This window comes from Mytilus trossulus, chromosome 9 (genome assembly GCF_036588685.1).
Source record: "Mytilus trossulus isolate FHL-02 chromosome 9, PNRI_Mtr1.1.1.hap1, whole genome shotgun sequence".
Taxonomy (NCBI): Eukaryota; Metazoa; Mollusca; class Bivalvia; order Mytilida; family Mytilidae; genus Mytilus; species Mytilus trossulus.
Window position 1 is genome coordinate 72,316,857 of NC_086381.1, and position 19,163 is coordinate 72,336,019.

At 30.8% G+C, this 19,163-nt stretch overlaps 1 protein-coding gene across 1 annotated transcript in view; it reads left to right on the plus strand.

The window, feature by feature from the left end:
• Positions 1-19,163, plus strand: part of LOC134683354 (protein saal1-like) — a 41,946-nt gene that overhangs the window by 21,042 nt on the left and 1,741 nt on the right. The window contains exons 6-11 of the mRNA XM_063542609.1: positions 4,736-4,795; positions 5,567-5,682; positions 12,849-12,972; positions 13,842-13,924; positions 15,875-16,042; positions 16,775-17,085. Of these exons, the coding sequence (XP_063398679.1) occupies positions 4,736-4,795; positions 5,567-5,682; positions 12,849-12,972; positions 13,842-13,924; positions 15,875-16,042; positions 16,775-17,085 (862 nt within the window). The remainder of the gene's footprint in view (positions 1-4,735; positions 4,796-5,566; positions 5,683-12,848; positions 12,973-13,841; positions 13,925-15,874; positions 16,043-16,774; positions 17,086-19,163) is intronic.

Below are 19,163 nucleotides of genomic sequence, written 5' to 3' on the forward strand. Positions count from 1 at the left end.
ACTAAAGAAATATTTGTAATTGAAAAAGTTTTAAATACAATTCCTTTTACTTATAAAATAATTGATTTAAAAGGCGAAGAAATAACAGGTTCTTTCTATGAACAAGAATTAATGATGACTAAGTTTTAGATCTTTCTAAATGAAAGGTACCACATGTGGAACAGGGTCCGCTTACCCTTCCAGAGCACCTGAGATCACCCCCGGTTTTTGGTGGGGTTCGTGTTTCTCAGTCTTTAGGGTTTTTTTCTGTGTTGTATTTTGTGTTCTGTTGTTTGTCTGTTTGTCTGTTTCTTTTTTAGCCATGGCTTTGTCGATTTACTTTTTACTTATGAGATATAACGTCCCTTTGGTTTTTCGCTCCTCCTTTACTTACGGTTAATTTATTACCAAAACAATAATCAGTTTCAAAATTTTAATTTGAAAACAAAAGTGCAATGAATACATACAAATCAAACACTATAAACATAATATCACTGTTCAAAGTTAGAACTGTCACATCCACTAAAAGTTACCCGGTTATGCACAACCGTTTCTAAATATAGCATTGAGAAATAGTCATTCCTTATACGGAATATATACAAAGTTGTCCCAGCCACTGATCATGTATGATTACTCCTTATATGGAATAAGAAAATCAATATCACATATTCTATATTAAAAAACACAATTACAGATTGAGAAAGTTCTAAGTTTCTAAATATAGCATTTAAAAAAGTCACTCGGAAGCAGTCAGTGTAAGTGTATCGTCTTGCGATGATTGAAGAGCATTGGTGGTTGGTAGATCCACAGGTACTCTCCAGAATGCATTGAAATCTGGAATTTGCAGCATGATTTCAATTTCTTTTAGTTTTCCCAAAATGAAATTTAGAGGTAATCCCACATAAAAAAATTGCGGGTATCCGTGAAGAACCTTTGCGAGAGCACGTAGCTTCCTCGCGTGGTCATCGGAATACCCTGTCTTCTCTTTTAACCATACAGACCAAGATTGTTGAATTCTTCCTTCTTTCCTTTCATTTTCCAGCCAGGCTTTGGCAAGATTTAAAAACTGTCCAAAATTAATATGAATTAAAAGTGTTTGAGCATCCTGCCGTTTTAGATTTCGTATCCCTTTATTTAATTTTTCCACAATGATCGTCTCACTCTCATTGCCTAAAAGCAAATAAACGTCGGTGAATATTTCTCTAGAAATTGTGCGGTTAACATCAGCAATGTTGTCTGCTAGATATTGGTGCAGTTCTTGGGGGGTCATTTTTTTCTTATTCACTTTTCCATAAAGGTCACTAAGCCGTTGTTTAGGTTTTTTAGGAAGCTTCGGCATCTTTCCGGTTGGTCCATTTGAATCAATTTCGTCAACCAACAATCCCATATTGTGATAGTAAATTCTATAATCATTAATAAATTGTTTTTGGGTATCAGTCCATTGTTGTTCTGATTCCATATCTTCAGAAAGAATTAAACTAACAGCCTGCTCTGAATAATCCAACAGGTTTTGATGTACTGCTTGTGATTCACTAATTTCCTGTTCTAATTCTAGTGCAGTAGGACTACCTAACAATTCTTCTTCTTGAGAGGAAGATATACTGTCCGACATGAAAAACCACAACACACTAAAAAGCACACACGTCTTCTCACCACTGTAAATTTGAAACGAAAGACCGCACCAGTCTGCTATATGTTTACATGTGATGACAACATTGTCTAGGCAACATGTAAACATACTCTTGACAACCATGTAAATATTTCCAATGATCGATTTAGTTTATAACACTTCACAAATGTAAAAAGCAATTGAAGTTGTAGTCGTATTGATCCGTTTTATTACTAGACTATATTGATAAAATTAATTAAAAATCAAGGTTGGGGCGCACTGGGGAAATTATTTTTTCTCTTAAATCCCACAGAATTCTTTCTCTGTCAGTTCTCCCGTTTTTTTTATTTATTTTTTTTGGAATTTTTTTGTTGTTTTTTGGGTGTTTTTAATAACGTTTTTTTCCAAAGTAAAAAAAAAAATTTTTTGGGAGTAAGAAAATTTGGTGTTTTTTGGGGTGTTTTTTTGCTTTTTTATGAAAATTTAAGGCTCTTTTACTTGAAATGAGGGTAATTTTTTGGGGGTCAAATTTTTTTTTTTTTTTGGAGGGGGTGTATAGGTGTGTGATATTGTGTTAGGACAATTAACCTAAAATCAATGTTTAGTAAAAAAGGCGAGACATTTCAGCGTGTGCATTCTTGTCTCTATTGTCAACATTCAATTATTTTCCATTGTTAACATTTAAATTCAGTCTCAGGTTTATAGTTTTTCAGTCATCAATATCTTGTCCTGAATATGCATGAAATATTTGCCACTGGACGTTAGGTAACCAAAAATCAACCAATCAATCAGTCATCAATAACTTTGTCAAATCTGTTGCCTAACTTTCACAAAATCATCTACTCTGAAAATACTTGGCCAAATGAAATCAAACTTGGCCACTCTCATCGTTGGGTAATCTTGTATAAAAAAAATGTGTTAAACTCAGACAACTCAAGCTTGCAGTCGCTACTCAGACTTTGTAAAACTTTATTGTTTCATATAAAGAATTTATTACACTTGCAACAAGGTTTTATTTAATTAATGTGAATAATAATATTCAACTATAAAAACCAATATAAACCAATATAACAACCAGGCATTGTAATAGGATTAACATGTTTTAAAGCTTTCAAACAAACAATCAACAAAATAAACAACAAAACATAAGAATCAATTGAAATGGACTAAACCTATTACATTAGTACTAAGGGTTACAACATTAAAATAAATTATAAGAGACAGGAAGTGTCAACTTGGGAGAATTTACTGACAGCGAGTTCAGAGTCCCAGGATGACTAGATCATGTTTTCCTTGGATTAGATGTCAGTGTACCTCTGAATCAAAGTACATTGTACTGACATTCATGACATTTGAATGTGATCACTTGGAAAAATCATTAAAAAATCCTTATACTGTCCTGTACTCTTATAGTTCATGGCTACCTCAGCTTTATCATGTTAAATGTACTTTACATATCATTTATGTTGTGATAGTACATTGATGCACAAAAGTACATGTATCGATATATATTATTTTACATAAGTTAAGTGTATACATCAGTTTCAAAGGAAATTCTAGATGTTCATATTAAAAAAGAAATAATTTATGCCATCTGTTTATTTGTGGGAAATTTTTACATGGCCTGGGCTGTTATATAATTAAATTCTATTCCAAGGTTAAGATCATAAGAAAGCCACAAATATAATTTGGAGAAAGAAAAAAAAACTTAGAAGGGCCTTTTCACAACCAAAAATGTTGAGGTCAAATATTCCTAAAGAAATTGTAACCTAAAATAGTATGGTATTTTATTTAAAGATATTCATAAAATAGTTCGATGTTAAAAATACTTAGACTTTAATTTACAATCCAAACATCTTTGTTTATACACCATTCTGTCTGTAATCAGTACAAAAACTCAAAAAGAAAACTATTGAATTGTGAATGTCTGGAAAGCATAACGTAGAAGTTATATATGTATAATATAATCACAGTCAATGACTAAGTGTAATTTGTAAGATGAAGCAGGATCATTGACCGAACGACACAAACATCCCTATCTGATAATAATTTATTATGTTTGAATGAGGTTAGATTTTTATTGATTAACAATTAAACTTTGAAGCCATTGTAGATATTGGCTAGCATTCAAATAAGGAATATATCATCTGGTAGTTGGTACATTTTATCAGACTTATATTTTCCGATCGCCTTTTCTATCTGTCCATTACAACAAAGATATTAACAATAACCAGTAATAGAGTTTCAAAGTCCTGCTCCAGATAGTAGTACAATATACTACAAAACTATGTGAACTATAATTGTTTATCTCAGTAGTTCATTGTTGTACTGATTAATCTTGTGACTTACTGACGACATTTGTGTATATTACATAAGCTACAAAATGATAAAAGGACAATAATTTATTTTTAGTTAACTGCGTGAATATATTTGATAAAAGTTTTATGTTCACTGACACCCTTTGAGACCTTGATGAAAATGATATACTTTATAACTATTACTTAGAGTATATACATTTGACAACAGTGCAACTTTGCTTGTAAAGATAGACCTGGAAAAATGCTTAATATCCCTTGGCATTCATCTTCTCATTGGTATGCTCTGTACACTTGTTATATCCTTGGTATAGTTAAGTCAAAGAGGAAAGTGATCAGGATGTCATTTGACTCATTTCACTAGCTTCCTCCAAGTATTCACTTTGTCAAAGTATAAAAATGGCAAAGCAGGAATATATTTTTTTCTGGTAACTTCTAAATAAAGTTTGAGATTATTTCAGTATGAATTTCTTAGAAATTTTTCAGAGATATAAATATTGTTCAGTGGATGCTGTTGCTCATTTTCTTATTTTTTCATAAGGTTGATATAAAAATATAGATATGTTGTATGATTGCCAATGAGACAAATCTCCACCAGAGACCAACTATAGGTTATACCACCTTCACCATAGTACAAAACCAATACAGCAGAGTAAGCTGTAAAAGGCCCCCAAATTACAAATGTAAAACTATTCAAAGGAGGACACTAATGGCCTGGTATGTATACAAAATAATAAACGGAAAAAATATATGAAAACCCCAATTAGTTTGCTGTGAATTTGAATTGTCAGTAATGTAAGTTTTTAAAAGTGAGATATTAAATCTATTTCAGGAAAATGGTTTTACTTCTATTAGAAGGGAGAGACCCACCTACTTTGGTTGAAACAACAAGGTAATGATTTGAAAAGTAATGCATATGATAATAATACAATAAGACATGTTATGGCCCTTTTGATTGGCTGACGTCTGCTGTAAGTTTGATGGCTGATAGTCTGAGGCAAAACTGCCAACATTTTCCAATATTTCAATGTTTTAACTTGAACATATTGTGAGGTTTGCATAATATAAAAAAAAGATAACAGTCATGTTGAGGAAGCATTGCAAGGGTTGTTTGGGATAAGTTGGTAAAAAATGTTCATTTTGCTGGCGTGACCGCTTCTAGATTTCAACACAACTGTCCTATGGCTGTTACATTAATTTTCATAAAATTTTGACCCATTGACAAAACTATGAAAATTTCAAAAAACTTGAACCACACACTTTATCCCAAAAAACATTATTAGATATATTGCAGTTTGACAAACACTTGATTTGATCATTGATAATTTTTACAGAGTTATTTCCCTTTAGTGTTATGAACCACATTTATCTGTTTTGTAATTCTATTAAGACTTACTAATCATTAGACATTTGTTGACTTTAACATATTTAAAAGTATGAAAAGAAATAGACAGAAACCTAACAACAATAAACAGGGAAAAATACTTGGCTACTGGAAATTAAAAAAAAAAAGAGGAAAAGTCACTCAAACACATGTAGAAATTCTAAAACAAGACAGTTTAAAACGAAAATAAGATATAGTTAATGTTATCAGTTATTTTGAAAGTGTGGAATGTTATCATGAGGCTAGTTAATTGATTTAATCTGACTATTCTTGTTTCAGGTTAATGTTTACTTGTTTATCGTGTAATCAGGCTAAGTCCAGTTGGTTAGAGGTCATTAACAGTTCAGAAAGTCTCCATGATCACATCATATTCATTCTTCAGAGTTCAACAAATGGTGAGGTTCTCTTTGCTTGGAGTCTATTACTCATAACTGCTTTTGTCAAATTTCAAAATCAAAATAGATCAAATTCCTGTAGTTTGCTTTATACCTTTTTGTTGAGCCTTTGACTTTATTTTCGAAAAAACGATCCTACATTGCTTAGTAAAAGTTAAAGTTTTGAAATTAATATAACTTTCTTGAACTTTCTTTGATTTCTACAAAACTTAGACAGAAGCTTGTTTATGATCAGAAGATATTATCCAGAAATAAATTTTGTAAAAAATTAAAATCCTGTTTATCAGTAATTTACTTATAAATGGACTTAGTTTTTCTGCCAGTTATCATTACATTCGCTCTGTTGTTAAAGTTTTTGAAACTTTAATAACTTTCTTAAACTATCCTGGATTTCTACAAAACTAGGACAGAAGCTTGTTTATGATCAGAAGATGGTATCTGTATGTAAATTTTGTAAAAAACAAATCTATTTTACTTAAACATAAACTTTGTTTTTCTGCTAGTTAACATAACATTCACTCTATGGTTAGAGTTTTTAAAATTTTCAACTATACTGGATCTCTAACAAACTTGGAGAGAAGCTTGTTTATGATCAAAAGCTACTATCTAGAAGGAAATTTTGTAAAAATGTATTTTCTGTTTTTCTGTATGTTACTTATTTAGTAGTTCTCTTCCAGTTAACATTACATACAATCTGCAGTTAAAGTTCCTAAAACTATTATATTCATAAAGTAGGCGAGACATTTGGTTCTGTGGAACTCTTACAAATTTTTATTTGAAACAGTGAGGCAATTTTTTTGTGATTATAAAAGTTAGTTGAGGTTCAATGACTGTAAAAAGAAGGTCCTAATTTGAAATTTTTGTTAGTAGTCAGTTGGTTACTAAGAATAAATGTAAAGATTTCCCCCATATTTACATTTGATATTTCCATGTTATTTAATGTTCTAGTTAGATCTAGACCTTCTCCATTTGTGTCTTAGTCTATGAAACATTCTTTTGTCTTTCATCTTGAAAACTGTAATAGAACAAATAATAGAATAAAAACAGTTAAAGCAAAATGAATTGACTCCTTATAGCATATTTATTGTAAAACACCATTAAAGACTTTTGTTAATGTACTCATATTGTATTAAAATCTGTTATTGAAGACCAAATGATACCCTCTGGATGTGGGCTTCCAAAAAATATTTCAGCCCGCCGGACATTTTATATCTGATCCTGATTTTTATCCCTTAAACTAAGTTACAAAAGGCAGTTATGGTAACCAGATGCCATCCCAGTGATTCACTAATTGAATTTAAAGTTTATGTTTCCGCAATTTGTATTTATTACTTTTCCGGAAATTTACCTGGTAAATTATAAATATTTGAATACAATTAATTATATAAGATAAATATTTTATTTTATTTTTTTAATAAAGAAAAGGTTCTGATCTAATTTTCAATATATAAGATATAACTAGTTGACTCTGGTAAGGATTTTGGTAAATGGCTAACACATTTCTTTGGTTTGTCTTACTTGCCAACTGACATGATTAAAGCATGCTTTGTTAAATTAATAGCCGATTCTCCATGACGGTAGATGCATAAAGTTTGCGGATTACATCTTGGAGCTTGATATAGATAGCAATTCAAGATTTCCACAAAACCATTTGGGCATCACCTCCTGACCCCAACCAAAAGAGAACAACGAATGGTGTCGAGTCTTTTCATGCCCAGAGTGACGCAAGCCATTCTAACATTTTTGTCTGTGTCTATGAGTTATTGAAACTGCAAACAACATCTAAAATAAAGATGTGAACTCTAACTGTAAACGTACCTGTTCGGAAATATGAAAAGGAGAAGATGGACTTCCTTCTTGAACAAAATTCAAAACTTGTAAACGGTGAATGTTCTACAAATTTTTTGCGGAATAGTTAATTTTTTTCCGGAAAGTAAGATATTTATTAGCGGAAACGTCATCTTTTTGTTCCGGAAAAGTAATGCCAATTTCAGGAAACGTAAAATGCCGGTCCAACAACTAATTAGCCTTGATTAAAATGGAAAGTATTGAAGTAGGGGTTGTTTTGATAGTAATTAATGATCATGTCACTTTTGTGGCTGTTAAAGGCAAAATGTTGGGTCAAAAAGATTATGTTAAAATGGAAGTCTCCTAAGAAACCTTTGAAAACGAAAAAGAAAATGACCATTTCATGCTTTGCCCAGCTGGACTTTTACCAGACATTATACAAATGACCAGAATATATGACTGTTTTGGAAGCCTTGCTCTGGATGTCTTTCTGTTTTGTGGGATGCCCCATCTCCATTTGATCACAATAACAGTGGATATATCAAAAACTTTAAAGAATGCTTTAGAATTACTGAATGATATCCATTAAGATTTGTTATTTTTTTAACTAAATGAAAGCAACAGTTTTTAGACAAGCAACAACTGGTGTGTAAGACAAGGCAGTCACATTCATAGCTTATGCAGAAATCATTAAAATTGTATAAAATTTTCCCAAGGAAAAAAGTGGAAATAACTTTACCTAACACCAAGAACATAAGAAATGAACAATCTATAGGGAATGTCAATAAAGTCTGTCCTTTATCCATATTGACATTTCTATATAGCATTGCTGTACTGTTACATAACTCATATATTTTCATTTGAACTTAGTCACATACTACTATTTATATAGAAATTGTACAGATAAGTGCAAACACACTACTGAGATATAATTTTAAGGACAAATTCTTAACTTATCAGTGATTGAATTTATATAGTCTTTTTCTGAAAAGTATCTTAAACACTTGAACTGATAATCTCAATAAAAGTTTTAAACCTATGGATTTTATAAATTGGTCATCAAACCAGATGAACTGCAGTTTTTGGTTACCCTGGGATGCAACATCATCTTTCCTAAACACCCGTCAGCCATTGAATCGTTTTCTATTTTGATACCATTTGGGTTCATTGTTTTCTATTTTGAAACCATTGGGCCAAAATATTGACCAGTAATTAAAAGAAGATCTTATTACATGTACTTGATAGTAACTAATTATTTCAAAAACGCATTTTTGTCGGAATCTGTTTCTCTGATGACTTTTATCCTTCTATTCCAAAGATTTTCAGAAACTTGTGTTCTTTATATGTGACGTCATCTGGCATGGTCGCCTTTTTTCATGACGTCACAATAGAAAAATTCAGAAGAAAACAAAACATTTTGCCGTCATAATCAAATTTCGACTAATTATTTACCGAGAACAGAATTTCACTAGTTTGGAGAAATATTTTTCTCACACCGGTCAGGAAATGTGAAAATAGAACAAAAATTAGAGAAAATGATTTAAAGTAATCTAAAACATATATAAAAAGCTGTTTTGCAGTACATGTACTTGAGTATTTGTACTTTAATATTTTATTAAATGATTCTCCATTGAGTTGCTGTAATTGATATCCATTGCTGAATGATTAATAATGATTATGTATGTATCTTGGGCAAGGTTTTTTGTTTATCAATAATGATAATATTAGAATAGCAACAGACATTCTAAAACATCTTGGAAGTCTCTAGTTTCAATTCAATTGACATCCATTAACATACCTTTATGAAATTCTTTAATTGGATTATGTCTTTTTATTAATCATCTTGTTAGTTAAATTGCTCTTACAAATATATAACAGTAGTTATTTGTGGACCGGGAAGGGATATTTTATAAATAAAATGTAAAACAGCGCCATCTGCTGTATATGACGCTTATGTGTTTGACTTATTCTTAAACTGATGTAAATCTGTTCTACATTTTACAAATAAAATAGGTTAGTAGTGTATCAACATAAAGACAACAAATTGACCCACAAAATTGAGTAGAGTCTCATTATTGAAGGCCAGTTGAAAAAATTATTTTATTGAAATTTAAGCTTCATTTATATTTTCAATTGCTGCAGTGTTTTATAGGCCATTCCAATTAAAGTTTGTTTCACAGGATTTAATAGCAAATAGGAGAAAACTAAATTTAACTAAATTTTTTTGAAATTTGAACTTCATTGTCATGTATCTATTAAATAAGCCTGTGAAAATTACAATGCATTGATCATTGTTTACATGGATGAGTTATGCTCAGCTCTATTAGTATCTGGATTTCTCTAGCTCCAATATGTTAATTTGATTTTCTGTAAATGTGGAAAATTGCTGAAAACTTTCCTGATACATTCCTACTTTTCCTATAAAATGTTGACTGAATTTTTATTATCATATCTAAAGTGCTTTTTATCAATTCCTTTTTGTGTACCTAGAAAAATAAGGTGTCAAACATAAGACATTTTTCAACAATATACAATTATGGCCCGTTGAAAAGGTGAATATCTAAAATTGTCAACACAAGAAGGTTATTTCAATGAGGGCACAGGGTTGATAATTTTGGATATTCATCGATTCTAAGGGGCCACAATTGTTTTATTATACCGAATTAACAGTGGAAGGGCCTTTTGAACACTATATTTTTTACATAACAAACGTAAGCTGACGTTTGAAAATAGCTCAGGAAAATACATTTGTCATGTTTGTGTTCTAGAATTTCTCGGATGTACAACAAAGCTAGAATCTTTTTGTAAAATATTTATGGCCCTGAAACAGACCGTTTATAGGAGATAACATCAGCTGCAGGCACTCTATTCATTTCCAAAGCCTTATTTCCTCGTGTCTCGATGGGCTGTCAGTGTAACGTGAATGCTGCCATCTTGATTATTTACGTCTGTGACATCATTTTCATGGGAGGTAACTTGAGTGCATATCGATGGGAAATTGCAATTCAATTTTTTTTCTAGGAGTTACGCCCCTTTGAACTTATTTACTTTAATGTACTACTGCAACAGTTTGTTATTGCAACTCCTCTCAAACCACACAACAGAATTTTACGAAACCTTTTCAGATAATAAGGACATACTATGTAGTTGTGCATATCGCGAGAAATTGCAATTCAATATTTGTTCTAGGAGTTACGCCCCTTTGAACTTATTTGCTTAAATGTGCTACTGCAACAGTTTGTCATCGCAACTCCTCTTAAACCACACAACAAATTTTAACGAAACCTTTTCAGATAATAAGAACATACTATGTAGTTGTGCATATCGACGGGAAATTGCGATTCAATTTTTTTTCTAGGAGTTACGCCCCTTTGAACTTATTTACTTTAATGGTCTACTGCAACAGTTTGTCATTGTAACTCCTCTCAAACCACACAACAGAATTTCACGAAACTTTGAAGATAATAAGGACATACATACTATGAAGATGTGCATATCGACAGGAAATTACCATTTTTTTTTTTAGGAGTTACACCCCTTTGAACTTATTTGCTTGAATGTACTTCTGCAACAGTTTGTCATCTCAACTCCTCTGAAACCACACAACAGAATTTCATGAAATTTTGTAGATAATAAGGACATACTATTTAGATGTGCATATTGGCAGGAAATTCATTTTTCTTATACAAATTTTTTTTCTTACACTTATTTAATTTCTCCAATGACAATGTGGGGATGTGGGGTATGTGAGCGTGCTCACTAAGGTTCTTTAATTTTAAAAATGTGTCCATTGACCCGGCCAACCAACCAAGATGGCAGCCATGGCTAAAAATAGAACATAGGGGTCAAATGCAGTTTTAGGCTTATAACTCAAAAACCAAAGCATTTAGAGAAAATCTGACAGTGGTAAAATTGTTTATCAGGTCAAGATCTATCTGCCTTGAAATTTTCAGATGAATTGGAGAACCTGTTATTGGGTTGCTGTCCCTAAAATGGTAATTTTTAGGAAATTTTGCTGTTTTTGGCTATTATCTTTAATATTATTATAGATAGAGATAAACTGTAAACAGCAATAATGTTCAGAAAAGTAAGATTTACAAATAAGTCAGCATGACCCAAATGGTCAGTTGACCCCTTTAGGAGGTATTGCCCTTTATAGTCATTTTTTTAACCATTTTTGGTAAATCTTAGTTATCTTTTACAAAAATCTGCTCCTCTGAAACTACTGGGCCAAATTAATCCAAACTAAGCAACAATCATCTTTGGGGTATCCAGTTCAAAAAATATGTCCGGTGACCCGACCATCCAATCAAGATGGCCGCCATAGCTAAAAATAGAACATAGGGGTAAAATGCAGTTTTGGCTTATAATCCAAAAACCAAAGTATTTAGAGCAAAACTGACATGGGGGTAAAATTGTTGATCAGGTCAAGATCTATCTGCCCTGAAATTTTCAGATGAATTGGAAAACCCGTTGCTGGGTTGCTGCCCCTGAATTGGTAATTTTAAGGAAATTTTGCTGTTTTTGGTTATTATCTTGAATATTATTTAGATAGAGATAAACTGTAAACAGCAATAATGTTCAGCAAAGTAAGATTTACAAATAAGTCAACATGACCGAAATGGTCAATTGACCCCCTAAGGAGATATTGTCCTGTATAGTCAATTTTAAACAATTTTCCTGCTCTGAAGGGTGTTGAATTAGCTGTTGCTATCATCTCTTTTGACTGTTTTTGTTCATTGTCAATCTTCTGAAAGTTTTCCATTTTTAACCTCATATTTTGACACAATAAATTTGTATGTCAAGCACATACAGAGTCATGTGAGGTGGGCTATATTTAATGTAGATTGTCTTATGAATTAAAATTGTTCAGGTGGTATTGACTTTAGATGTACTAGTTTTTGTATGCCAGGACTTAGTTTGGGTCAGATAGATTTATGTCAAAAGTTTTCTCATAATGACATGTATTCACACATTGTTCTTTTGGGAAATAGTTGAATACAAACAATTAACCAAGTATGTTTGGATGATTTGGTTTTCTGCACTGAATTATCAGGTTTTAATAAGTTTGAAAAGGCTTCAAATTGAATGATTTTTTTGTTATACCGGTAATTTAATTTAGTTGAAATATACTACAAACATCCTGACAAAAAGTAAAACCTGCAGTTATATCATCAGAAAAAATGATTTACAACAAGAACATATTTAAATTAGCAGATAAACCATTGTTAATTCTGCTATTATGAAATGATTAAAATCCACTCTTTTTATTCACCAAAAGGTGACCACACTTTAAAATTGCATATCACTGTATTTTCTTGATATATCTTCCGTCATATAAAAATGGCCATATTACAGAAATTGTTATATATTTTCAGTTGATTTATTAAAGAACACAGGAGAGTTTGTAGATGTATTGTTAGATTTACAAGAAGAGATGTGTGAAAACTGGGCCACAGCAGAATTTGTACAGGCTCTGTTAGAGGCTATTAAACAGATTGGGTAATATATCTTCTGCTAGTAGTCAATTTTACTTTTTGATGAGATCAAGGAAGGCCTTATTTAAGCTTAAAACAGAACCAAAAAAAAACCAAATATGTCTAAAAGCAAAATTTTTTAATAAAAAGGAAAAAACTACAACAGCTTAATTTCAGGCTCATGACTTGGGATAGGCACATTAAGAATATTCCAGGATTAAAACTGTTTTGGAGCACTCAACCCTCTCCTTAAACTAAGAGAGTGGAGCAACAGCACAACATCAGATGACAACAAAAATCTGTTTGCAAATCGCTTCATCCATTAGATCAGTCTTAATTGAATGACAGAAACTTTATAGCAAATATTTTCACTAAGACAAGATCTACAATAAGTTAACATAGACGAGTCGGCAGCTATTGCATTCCATTACAGTTAATTTTTAACTGGTAGGGGACAATGTATTGCCATGCAATACTCACAGAATGATTGTATCAGTTAAGAACACCAGGTCTAAAAAATGATAACACAAATTCAGATATAAAGTTTGAGACAGTTCATAAAATAACATAACTTTTAAAATGGTATTATTAAGCAGATTTTCATTAAAAAAATTATCCATTAAGAGTTGTCTTCCTTTCCTTTCAGTTTTTCAAATGGATAAACAATGTTTCAATTCTTTAAAGTGATTCAAATTACTAAAGGAGAAAGATTTCTGTCTGACCAGTTATCAAATATGTTTTAGCTACAAATTGTGGATGAATGTATTTAAATAAGATTTTAATTTTTTTTAATTTTTGATTTATATCTTATAATTCAAAATTTATATCTTATCATATAATTTCTATACAAATGATTGACCATACAGTTGTTTATCAATGACATGTATTTTGCAGATTGAGTCACAGTCAACAATTAGAAATCTATTTCCGTATTTTACAGTTATTGTCAACAACAGATGCTGGAGCAGAAGTACTAGGTAAGTAGCGAAAAAATTACAAAAAACATTTAAGATTTGAGTACTTCTTTTAGTAAATTTATTGGGGAGTAAAGGCATTGACCAGAGTACAATTTGCATGAAAGCAGGGAAGCGCTTCTTTCTAAAAATGTGTGCAGAGTCAACACTTAAAATTTCTAAAAGAAGCATTCAATGCTTATAATTACATGTTTTTGCAAAGATCATTATTTCTTTCATTTACCTGCAACTTTATTGCGGAAGCTTGTGTCAACAGTTCATTTTGAAATGAAGGTCAATCTCAGAATGTCGCAAGATCCCTATTAGCCAATCAAAAATAATGTATTCTAAAGAAACATTCATATTTTATGATTGAGTTAAAACCTTCTAATTGATATTTTATAGTGTGGTTTTCTATGTTGTGATGTTATACTATTGTTTCAGAAAAGGGAGAAGGTTTGGTACCATCAAAATGTTTAATATCGCTGCAAATGTTTGCACCTGTCCTAAGTCAGGAATTTGATGTACAGTATTTGTTGTTTGTTTATGTAGTTCATACGTGTTTCATGTTTCTCATTTTTATATAGATTAGATTGTTGGTTTTCCCGTTTGAATGGTTTTACAGTAGTAATTTTTGAGGCCCTTTATAGCTTGCTGTTCGGTGTGAGCCAAGGCTCCGTGTTGAAGGCCGTACTTTGACCTATAATAGTTTACTCTTATATTGTTATTTGGATATAGAGTTGTCTCATTGGCACTCATATCACATCTTCCTATATCAATATATTATAAATGTAATTGTATCTTTTAACACTTATGGCTAACATAAAATTGATGTGTTTCAAGTCACATATTAATGCATCCCTTTTATATTAGAACAACCCTAACTTTTATGTCTGAAAATTGTATAGATGTTCTAAAATCTAGGTCTAATTAGTGCTACTTTTAAAAGCCTTTGGTGACCTGGAATGATAATAAAAAATGATAGCTAGTGTGCTTTTAGACGATGAAATGCAACCATAAAGCTGACAAACTTTAAATGACAGTTTCATATTCAAACAATCTTCAAAATGAACTGACAAAATGGATTTGAAAGAACAACAAAATTATTATTTACATGTAAAAATACATCAACACACATTGCAAGCAAGCAGTGGGTGTGAAATTTCCAGTACAACTGTACATGAAAGAGGTCGGTAAAGGGTTATTTTCGCCCAACACCTTTTTATTTTTCACGTTCGACATGTATTTACATTTTTATTTGACGCTCAGTCGTGCAAGACAGGTGCCTCCTTCAACGTGTTCTGCTTATTTAATTTTACTTGCATTGTGATTTTCAAATGCTTATTTTGCGTACTCAGTATTTTCAAAATCATTTCAAACACTAGGCAGGGATCGTCAAGAAAAAAATTGATTGAATTTTGTTGTTGTGATAAGGTGGAAAGGCCTATGATGTTGTTCCTTTATTTGCATTTTTAAAGTTCAGAAGATTGTTAAACACTTTTTTAAAAGCCATGAACATACATGTGTATACTAAATAGGGAATACTTTGTAAAACAGATAGTTTATATATACAAGGGGACAGTGACTCACAAAAGTTCACATCAAAGTCCTTATTTTTTGTGCAATGTTCATGACACAAATTATTTCACATTCAATGTGAAATGATGTCTTATTTCACGTTTTTGTGCCCACCTACAATAGCGTGTTAACTTTGCGGGTTGTAAATTTTCCCTTATTTTGGTGAAAAAACAAAATCGACAAATTAAATTCTGCCAATTAAAAGGTGTACAGGAAAGGGAATTGATAAAACTTTTGAATCTGCCAAAATCCTTCTTATAGCTTTTTCAATGAAAATCGCATAATTTTACACCAGTCAAAATAACCTGCTGTACGATATATACCACACATCATGCAAAATACAGTATGCTTGAAGTTTTAAAATTAGCTTCTTAATTTATCTTTTTCTTTGAACAGTGTCATGTGCTGATGTTGTTGAGAAGCCATTGGTGAAGTATCTTAATACAGTGTGTGATGATGAAATTGTGGGCATAGAGAATAAGGAATCTTGTATAGCTTCTGCTCTCTCAGTGTTAAATATTCTCTTCTCAGCCAATGAGGAAACATCTAACAGACTCATCAAAGGTAGTTTAGAGATACTGTGGATTCATTTATATTAGTGGATACCTATTTTAGTGTTTTGAGGAAAACTTGCATATTTGTGGATATTTAATTAAGTGGTTTTTGCAAAGTCTGCAATCATTCCTTTAGAAAATTTGTTATTCATTTAACATCTTAATTTATGGTTCTCCTGTACCCGCGGAATCCACAAAAATTGGTATCCAACGAATAATAATGAATCCACAGTACATCATTTAATTGAAATAATTGTACTGATATTGATGGATATTGCTGTGAGCAGAAATCATATTGAAAAACTTTGTTTTGTTAATCTTTTGCTACAAGCAATATTTACCAAACTCTCTGTCTTTCTATACAAATTTTTCTATCAGTTACTGGTATGATTAAGCTTAAATAAAAAGAAGAATGCCAAATAAGTTGATATACAGGAAAGAAAACAGCTAGAACTTGAATTGTAGAATCATAGATATTCACATTCATGACATGATTTGGCTTTCATTGATTCTTAAGATAAAACTAGAATGATAAGTTTATTGTTTTTTTCCCTGAAATTTCAGGACAAATATTTCAGGGGTATTTGGGTAAAAAAAGATACTAAAATTAGTTAAAGATGATCTATAAATAAGTTTAGTTGATGTAAACAAAATCCATTAAAGTCTTAATTTTTAGATTATTTTTACATGGTTGATAGTTCTTGAAAATGTTTGATAAAACTGTTTATTATTGATGTTTCAGATGAAAAATTAGTTCGAGTGTTTGTAAAAATATTAGAACCATTGTATCCATGGCTACAAGACATTAAAAAGTCAACAACTGACCAATCAGAAAAGAAACATTTATCATGTGATGACAGTGGTAATGTGGAAAAGACAGATTTAAAATGTAAAAACAATGATCATGCTTCTGAAACTGACAAAGAATCTTCATTTAATAGTGAAATTAAAGAAGGATTAAAACAAAGAGACGACAAAGAATTTCAGCATTTAGAGATTTTATACCATATTGTTGAGGGATTTGTTTATGATTATATGTTCACCCTACAAATGGTTAGTTTACATTTTATGATTATATGTTCACTCTACAAATGGTTAGTTTACATTTTATGATTATATGTTCACTCTACAAATGGTTAGTTTACATTTTATGATTATATGTTCACTCTACAAATGGTTAGTTTACATTTTATGATTATATGTTCACTCTATATCTACAGATGGTTAGTTTACATATTATGATTATATGTTCACTCTACAAATGGTTAGTTTACATATTATGATTATATGTTCACTCTACAAATGGTTAGTTTACATTTTATGATTATATGTTCACTCTATATCTACAGATGGTTAGTTTACATATTATGATTATATGTTCACTCTACAAATGGTTAGTTTACATATTATGATTATATGTTCACTCTACAAATGGTTAGTTTACATATTATGATTATATGTTCACTCTACAAATGGTAAGTTTACATTTTATGATTATATGTTCACTCTATATCTACAAATGGTAAGTTTACATTTTATGATTATATGTTCACTCTATATCTACAAATGGTAAGTTTACATTTTATGATTATATGTTCACTCTACAAATGGTTAGTTTACATTTTATGATTATATGTTCACTCTATATCTACAAATGGTAAGTTTACATTTTATGATTATATGTTCACCCTACAAATGGTTAGTTTACATTTTATGATTATATGTTCACTCTACAAATGGTTAGTTTACATTTTATGATTATATGTTCACTCTACAAATGGTTAGTTTACATTTTATGATTATATGTTCACTCTACAAATGGTTAGTTTACATTTTATGATTATATGTTCACTCTACAAATGGTTAGTTTACATTTTATGATTATATGTTCACTCTACAAATGGTTAGTTTACATTTTATGATTATATGTTCACTCTATATCTACAAATGGTTAGTTTACATTTTATGATTATATGTTCACTCTACAAATGGTTAGTTTACATTTTATGATTATATGTTCACTCTACAAATGGTTAGTTTACATTTTATGATTATATGTTCACTCTACAAATGGTTAGTTTACATTTTATGATTATATGTTCACTCTACAAATGGTTAGGTTACATTTTATGATTATATGTTCACTCTATATCTACAAATGGTTAGTTTACATATTATGATTATATGTTCACTCTACAAATGGTTAGTTTACATTTTATGATTATATGTTCACTCTACAAATGGTTAGTTTACATTTTATGATTATATGTTCACTCTATATCTACAGATGGTTAGATTAGATTTTATGTAGAACTCTCATTACCAAATACAAAACAAATTGTACTTGAATTTCTGACCTTCATCTTTTGAAGTGCTTGCAATAGCTTATAATTAACAGCAAGTGGTATTCATCAAAAAGATACGAAACAGGGGTGGTGTTCTCCAAACTATCTTAGGATTAGGACGTGTCCTAAGACCATCTTATGACAAATTTTTGTTCTAAGTCGTGTTCTCGAAGCTCTCTTAACTTAGGATATATCACATTTTTAGTCCTAACTTTAGGTGTCTTAAGATCATCATATCTTCATCTTAATTTTGTGCATGCTTTTTTCTCATTTTTGTATGTGAAGATGAACGTCAAAAGAAACGCACCATCAGTTATTAACTCGTATAAAGAAATTGTGCATGATTTTAAACTTTGAACTTCGTGTTTTTACCATACGATTACACTACGAATTCAAAATTCTCATTTCAAAACAAATTGTTTTACAGTTTATATCAAAATCCTATTTGATATTATTTTATTATTACATTTGAAATCATGCATTTAATCAAATGCATGTTATTACAAAATTTTGTAATCAATTTTATTAATTAATTTCGTCTCTAATAAATGTTTTATCAAACAATTACAAAACTATTTAAACTATTGCACATAGGATATATTTAGGACGTCCTCACATAAGATGTGTCTGAGATAGCTTCCAGACGCACCTTAAGAGTGTCCTAAGTCCATCCTAAAATCTGTCTTAAGGGCATACGATACAGTTACAGGGGAGGTAATGACATTGCTAACGTAAAATGTTATTTTCGCGACGTCAAACTGTGAGCTATCGGGGAAAAGATGCATT